Source organism: Acanthisitta chloris, unplaced genomic scaffold (assembly GCF_000695815.1).
Source record: "Acanthisitta chloris isolate BGI_N310 unplaced genomic scaffold, ASM69581v1 scaffold11111, whole genome shotgun sequence".
NCBI classification, from domain to species: Eukaryota; Metazoa; Chordata; class Aves; order Passeriformes; family Acanthisittidae; genus Acanthisitta; species Acanthisitta chloris.
Window position 1 is genome coordinate 15,585 of NW_008656548.1, and position 8,487 is coordinate 24,071.

The window sequence follows — 8,487 nt, forward strand, 5'->3', positions numbered from 1 at the left end:
TAAGCTAATGTAGTTGCATCAGAAACTGATAAAATTGTCACAGTTGATTTTCACAAATGCAGAAATTCCAGTGAGTTTTTCCCTTGCTTGAACATAGTGCTCTTAGCTGTTCCAGTTGTTTCAGGGGTTCTGTATATTACCACAAGAGTATCACTACAGAGAGAGCAAATTGCCATCATTAAATTTTCATCTGCACATGCAAGTATGGAAGGAGAGAGCGAGAGAAGGAGAGGGGAAGAGATTGGGGGATTTATTGTACATTGCAATATTCTAAGTTTTTGTCTTTTTTAGCTTCAGGAATGGAACTGTCTGTCTGAAGAGGACTCTGCCCAAATATTTGTAGTCTCCAAGCTCATTCTCCTAAAGACTCTGGTGTTACAACTGCATCTTTTTCAGAATGGCTGAGAAGGCTCCACCAGGGATCACCAAAAAGTCTTCAAGGTCTACCCTTTCGCTGCCTCCAGAACCAGTGGAGATCATTAGGAGCAAAGCCTGCTCCCGAAGAGTTAAAATAAATGTTGGTGGGCTCAACCACGAAGTGCTGTGGAGGACTTTGGACAGACTTCCAAGGACACGATTAGGAAAGCTCAGAGACTGCAATACCCATGAATCTCTGCTAGAAGTATGTGATGACTATAATTTGAATGAAAATGAGTATTTTTTTGATCGACATCCAGGGGCTTTCACTTCCATTTTGAATTTCTACAGGACAGGGAAACTACATATGATGGAAGAAATGTGTGCTCTTTCTTTTGGCCAGGAGCTTGATTACTGGGGGATTGATGAGATATATTTAGAATCTTGCTGCCAGGCAAGATACCATCAAAAGAAAGAGCAGATGAATGAGGAACTGAGGAGAGAGGCAGAGACAATGCGAGAGAGAGAAGGTGAAGAGTTTGATAATACCTGCTGCCCGGAGAAAAGGAAGAAGCTTTGGGACTTGCTGGAGAAACCCAACTCATCTGTGGCAGCAAAGGTAGGATAAACATTAGGCTTAACACAAAAAGTAGAAAATGGTTTCATGACCCATGTGTCTGACTTGCAGGAATTGACAACTTTCACTAAAATATTCAAAGAAAAGAATAATCTAAAAATCTGCATATCATGAAATGAATACACCCAAATCCGTCCTAGAACCCACTGAAATCAGCAGAAGGAACCCTGTTGAGTTCAGTTGCTTTTAGGTGACTGCGGTGCTTTGGTTTTTTTGTATGTAATCAGAAACATGTGTGATTCTTATTGGACTTCATATTAAACACTTCAGTGAAAATACAGTCAGAGAACACTATCAAAAGGAACACTTTTTGTTATAAAAGCATTGGGTTATGTGAAACATAGATACATTTCAGTATTGCTACTTGTCCTATTGCAGGCACTGCATAGGTGTGGTGTCAGTGTTTTATAAGGTGTGCTGGATAGGTTATCAAAGTGTCAGTAGCCAGTCTGGCATGGTTTTACAATAGGCAAGGATTGTAGTACATTTTCTCTTATAGTACATTTTTGCAATCAAGAATTAGAGTGTTCTCTATAAAAATATTCAAGTATTAGAACATATATATATGCATATGCATGCATGTACATGTACATAAACATGTGTATATTCTATACATATATGTACACATATACACACACATATAGATATGTGTAAAATTTCTATGTATTCAGTCAGAAGTGAGAAAATATTCAGATGAAGCCTTGATCCAGTACTGCTGTCTTCAAACAGGCAAGCTAGCTAAAGTCTCACTGATACAGTGGAAAAGTTTACCCTTGTGGAAATGGGACTGCACACACAGATGTCAGTACTGCTATTTAAAAGAAAGATTTTCTTGCTTTTTGAGGGATTTCATTGTTCTGTTTGTGATGTGAGGCGCTAATTAATATGACGTAAATTATTGAAGCTCATTTCTAGTTTGAATGACTCAAAGTGAAAATGTTTGGTGTTTAGATGTTCATATTAAGCTTAACTGTGGCATTATTTTCTTCTGTTGATTTGTTATTGGATGCAATGCTATTGGACTAAGGTAAGTATTAAAATATGATGGTGGAATGGACAAAAACCAGTTTTTCTTGCAATTGCAACTTCTTGCTATTGAGGTGCAATACACAATTTTTGTATTTTTAAGTTTTCAAAGTGGGCTGCCTAGCTGTTTAAGCAAGGACTTACTTTTGTTTAAAAAAAATAATTATTGTGCCAGAATATAAGGTTCATAACTTGGAAAAAAAACCTTATAAGAGAAAAATGAAAGTATTTGGAATATTTTAGATAAGTATGCAAATACATTTTCTGCTTCTGAGATATGAATTGTGGGCCATATGTTCCTCTCCAGGGGAAGGAGCAGAGGGGAAGCAGTTGGGCATAAGTTGTGCCAAAAAGAGTTCAGGGAGTCCATGTCACACACCACGATTCCCTGCTACAAGCTAACATCCATCAGCCCCCCAGCACTTCTGTGACACAGCTGCTACACTGCCTGCAGGACTCAGGGACCAGCTTCTCAGTCCTGCATGGCTTGAAACATCACCGATGTGTTCAGTAACAGACTTCTCCCCGTCCTGGTTGCAGACGGGAGGATCTGCTTTCTGAGCCACGCAGCTGAAGCACAGTGTGCGTGACCTGGGAGATCAGCTGATTGTCGGACACTGCCTCAGTGACATCCAGCAGGCAGAATTTTTTGTGGAATATTTTCGTTTGGTTTGGTTTGGTTTGGTTTTTTACATAGAGAGGAAGGCAGTTGCCTCTAGGGCTTGAGACATATGCTTAATTAGCGTTTTCCTGAGACTAGGTAGGAGTCAACACAGAATGATGAACCAGATGAATAAACTGAAACTAATATACTGTTTTTTAGGTTCTTTGCCTGTGACTCACATTCATTCTTTGCATGGTGGATAAATACAGAAATACAGGATGGTTAAACTTGCATGAGTGCATGCCATTGACCAAATTCTTCTCATGACTTAATAGTGCCCCATCATGAATTTGCTTAAAAGGAGTTAGGCTAACTCTGAGCTTTTAATAAAGTCCTCTTGCAGCCACTCAGACCGGATTTCTCCTTAGGTTTTGCAGATGAAAGTGGCCATTTCTTTCATTTCCCAAGATGTCTAAATAATTATTTTTTACCTTTTTATTTCCCTTTTTTTCATCTCCTGGTTTGATTGAATGTCATAGTTCTATGCTTTCTTGCTACAAGGAGTTTCACACTGCACTTGTATACATGTGGCAATGTTTTTCATGATTACAATGGCCTTCACTCTAAGTTAATGCAATTTGATGTGGTTTCTGGGATTCTGGTGGCTGGAAATCACCATAATACATGCACTTAGTTTCTTTTTCTAGTGGTCTTCAGTCTGCAAATACATATGTTAACTAAAATTACAGTCATATACACCCATGGTGTCTCAGACAGCTGTAGAAACTCAGCCAAATGACATAAAGGAGAACGAAAGCTGTCATAGCTTGGGGAACAGAAGCAAACAAGCGGAGTTGCATGCAAAACAAGATATGCTGTAATCAGTTGGATGTACTTCGAAAGAGTCTGGAGCCATCACAGACTGTGTAAGGCTCTGTGGCATGGTTTTATCTGAAGTGTTTGGATCACATAATTTTCAGGTTTCTCATCCTCTGTTCAGTCAAGTAAGTCGTTAGTTTGTCCTGAAACAAGAGGCACAGCCATCTTCTCTCTTCTGTAGGAGTAGAAAGGATGGTGGGATTTTGACAGTGGGAAGTTGGGAACCAGAGGAAGAAATATCACCATAAGCCTTGAACTCAAACATTAGCTTCTTTTTGAATTTCTATAGGAAGAAACGAAACGGTGTCAATGTGCATAGCTATGCTACAGATAGCTCAGTCATTCATATCCTATGTAGCATCCAAGCAGTTGACAGGAACAGCTTGCTTTTTAATCCCTTTCACATCAAAGATTAGGAATGTGAGATAAACACTCGGATGTGGTTTTGATATGTGACTGTGTCTTGCCACGTCTTGATTCTGCTAAGATCCCTTCTAGGTCTGATCCAAAGCTTACTGAATTAAGAGGGAGTCCCACTTTGGATTAGGCATCTCAGGACAAATCCTGCGTGTTTCGAGGTCAGCAAAGGTTTGCCACTGACTTCACTTACAGCAAGGTGAGGCAGAACAAGGTGACAGTGAGTGAACAACAGGTATTTTACAGGATCTGTGACAACAAATAGGAGAAAACAAGTAGAATGTGTGGCAAGCTAACTATGGTTAGCTAGTGAAAAAGGAATATTATAGGTCAGGTACTGTTGCACAGTACCGGCACACTTTACTGTGTGATTTTTTTTAAATTTTAGCTAATGTAGATGTGCACCTCATCTCAATCACCAATTAATGTATTAGAGACACAGCAGTTCTTGCATAGTCCTCACCCCAGCAAAACTCTGTGAATTTAGTAGATGTTTTAGCTGAGGAATACAGGATTTGCCTCCATTTTTCCTTGTTCTCGTTCATAAGCTTTTTAAGTAGGATTAAGATAAAGATGTCCAGAAGTTCAGCCATTTCAGACATGTGCAGTGAAATGAAATGAGAAGTAGTTCTGGGATTTAGGAAGAAGGGGAATTTTGCATATTCTACATTCAGAGAAGTTGCAAATGCTGATCCCCAGACCACAGAGTTTTGAGAGAGTCTGGCATTCTTTGATCCAGAGTAGCATCTGAGTGTTTAGACCATTTATACTTATTGCACAGCCAGTAGTTTGTGAAAACTCTTTACTTTACTTCAGTCATCATTCAGCCGTCTATTCGTACTTGTGGGACCTATAACAGCCTCCTTAGTGCAGAAGCAGCTCTGACCAATCTGTCAGCAGTATAAAAGTCCTCAACAGATACCAAATGAGCATTGATTTCAGTGGGTGTGAACTGATTGCAGTTGGATTGCCAAAGTGTTTATGGTTCAGCACCTTGCTGAACTAGGGCAGTAAGACTGAACCTGGCTAAGCTGATGCCTTTTGAAACACGTGTGTGTTATATTGTTCTGTGCAGTGCACTTAAAATCAGAGGAGCCTTACTTTGGAATGATTGTGAATCAAATTAATCCATAAATTGAATGTTTCTTTCAAAGTGTTAATGCACAAGCTCTTCCTTTCGTTCTTGTTTATGGAGTCCAAAAGCCTGGTTCTTTTCTCACAGGTTTTTTATACTGGTGAAATTCATTTGGGCTAAATCCTAAATAAATCTGGAATGTTTCTAGTGCAGACGATCTGCTATAAATATAGAGTCAATGAGGACAGAAATAAGTGGAATATCTAGGAGAAATGAACAGCCTATGTCTGCCTAAAGATATCTGATACTGACTTAATCACCTTTCATTTAGAAGAGTGTTTTAATTACCTTACAGTAACATTGTCACTAAATATCACTCAGATTTTTCAATTGGTATTTTGTATCAAAGACTGACCCTTTGGATGCAGCTAGAGGGTAATTGCTTGTTATTGATTCTACAGTTTTTTCTTGTGCAAGTCACTCTTTCTCACTTGACTATTTCCTTCAAACTCAGTCTGACCATTAAATGATCAAGTATTAAAGATGGCATAAATAAATCATTTTAAAAATTACTAGTCAGTCACACTCTGTCCTTGAATTTTTGCATAACTCCTATTGATGTACATACACAGAAGGCTAAAATATTGGCCTGTGTGTTTTTTGCAGCATGGAGTTTCTTTAATGGCATATGAAACATGATGGGGTTGAAAGTGTTCTCTATTAATTCTGTTTGTTTCACTCGCATGGCTGAGTTGTCCTTATTTTATTTTGTTGATTTGTGTTTTCTTGGGGTTAATTTTCTTTTTTTTTTCTTTTTTTTCCAAAGTTTTTTGTTTGTTTGTTTGTTTGCTTTGCAAACTCTAACATGAGTATTCCTCCGTTGTAAAAAGCACACTAATTTCTCAGCCAGCTAGTGGATTGTGGATTACAGTAGGTATAATTATCCCAAGCCTGACTGGAAATTGTGAGGAGTTTGTGTGTTGTATTCAGTAACTAATCCCTTATGTGAAAAAATTCCTCTGGGGGGAAAAAGGAAAAAAAGGAAGCATGAAAGAGGAGATTGAGGCTACTGATATTTATTTAGTTGTAGGTACATTATGGTTAGGCTTGCCGCAAAGACTTGCCAAGAGAGGGCACACCTATTTTACATTAGGGGCCTGATTCTTACTTTCCAGAAGTCTGACTTACATATAATTCACACTGATTCTTATGCCTATTCTTTGTAGAGCAGTTTCAGAGTGGTCCTGGGGTAGTGCAACTTAGCAGTCATTAGGCATGACTTCAGAACAGAGCAGTGTGTCATATAGGACATTTCAGTATTCCTTTGCAAGTCCTTATAAATTATCTCCCAGGTTGTCACATAGTGTTTATTCAAGGATGAGGCCTAATTAGTGGTACACTACTGGTTCTCTTTTGTTTGAAGGCAACGTCATATACACTCAGAGGACTTCAGGAAAACTTAGAGCTGATTAGTACATTGTGAAGAAGAGCTATCACACATAAACCAAGTGTCTGTCAACAGCTGAATGTTTGCACTAAGATATTAACATGTTCAAGTGAAAGAAATACTTGTTATGTTGCATCCTCTGTTATGTTGTATGAACAAAGCATTTCTTGGTTATGTCCTCTTCTCAGTTCAGGTTATATGTTCTGTGTCATCTTGATTTTGTTAATATTTCTCCCTAAAAAAAGCTTAAATTCTATGTGCTGTCCCATCTAACTGTCAACCAAGGATGAAGATGACACAGAATTAAGACTTTCGCTTTCTCAAATTGTGAAGAATGGCTTTTGTACTAGTTTAATTCCCAGAAGTGTTGTATTGTGTATAATATACCTCAGAGCATAATAACGTTCATTGAAGATAAGTGGTATTTTCTAGCTGATCTGTGGGTTGAACTTCTGTTTGACCTCTGGTTTCAATTTATTTTTTAGGGGAATCTTGTCATAAACCTTTCTCTCAAGGTACTACCGGGAATGTTATAATTTGCACTGTTGGTCCCAATACTTCATAGAAATTTGTTTGCTGATACTAAGTTATGGTAAAGCACAGAGGCTGGTCAATGATATTAAATACATATCTTCATCTCACCATTGTTTCTGGTGAGGACACTTACATTACCACTGTTTGCTTTTAAGGTGAAGTTATTTCTTAGGCCAAATGATGAAGTCAGTCAATGTGACTGTAAGACAAGGAGATTATATTTGATCCCAGTCATTCATATTTAATATCTCAAGTGTTTTAATGTCTTGAAAGATAAGTGAATATATTGTTTTTTCAATAGATACTATATCAAGGAACAAAGAAGACTGGCAGTAGTTAATTGATTTGGTTTTAAGAACTTATGTATGCTCACTGCTGAGCTGGTCATTAAAAGATTATTTACCCTCTTTATACTTCTTATATGAACTATCATGTGACCCATGATTCAGCATTTTTGGTCAGCTCAAAGTATCAGGGGAATGGAGCTACCATCTGATCTGTCTTGCTCCAGAGGTGTTTAATACCTCAGTTACATACAAGTTCGTTCCAGCCCTGAGATCTTATTGATGATGTGCTGACAGGTCTTGCCGTAAACTTATGAAAAGAACTTACTAAAAACTACTATTGGAATAAAATGAGTAAAATGTCCTTTGAACTGACATGTTTATTATTGACACTTAATTGTCAGACAAACAGATACTGAAATTTTGGAAGCAGTACCTGTAGCAAAGATGCAGAGTCTCATATTCAGACAGTCCATAGCTGGCTTAAAGTATGGGCGCCAGGGAATATTCTCATTCATTGTATGAACAGAAGGAAGGGAACTTTCCTTCCTGGAGCTGTGATAAGGGGCTTCACTGACTCTGGTTTTATGGATACATTAAGGAAATTAAAGAGGATTTATGATGAGTCTTGTTAAAAGGGGAAAAAAAGGCAAGAGTAATTATTTTTAATTGGAGAAATCCTTTTTCCATATTTGGTAGTGAGATTTAATTGTGAACATCTGTCAAAACAAAGTTTTAAAGTAATGAGTAGAGTGTGCCTGCACTTGTGACACCATTCACAGAATCACACCGTAGCTCTTGCACAGAGAAACCTACTAGGATTTAGAGTATATGATATAGCAGTAAATTACCAGCAGGTACAATCTTCGAGAACAGCTGTCCTTTCCTGCAGTGGATAGAAAGCATTATTCCAATTTGCCCCAGCTCCATGTGTCCTTCTTAATTTAGGAGAGCAGTTTAACTCTACAATGACTGCTTTTTTTTACTACTGCTAGTATTCTTTTTTTTTTATAGCTGTTATTATAAATTGAGTACAGACCAGCATCAATTGTGTATACCTTTTAAAATATGTACTGCAGTATTTCTGGTTATTGTGGTAATGTTTTAGGCATTATGGCATGTCCCTCCATAACATCAGAGGCATCCAGCAAGCTGGATTTTCAGCTGTGGCATGTCACTTAAGCTGTGTCATGCCTGAGTGGACAGACCAGGCCATTGTGCCTTTCC

General features: G+C 38.1%; 1 protein-coding gene across 1 annotated transcript; it reads left to right on the plus strand.

Moving 5' to 3' along the window:
• Positions 1-397: 397 nt before the first annotated feature.
• LOC103811409 (potassium voltage-gated channel subfamily B member 2-like) lies at positions 398-985 on the plus strand. Its single transcript, XM_009084378.1, has one exon. The coding sequence runs from the start codon at positions 398-400 to the stop codon at positions 983-985; it is 588 nt and encodes a 195-aa protein (XP_009082626.1).
• Positions 986-8,487: the final 7,502 nt, after the last annotated feature.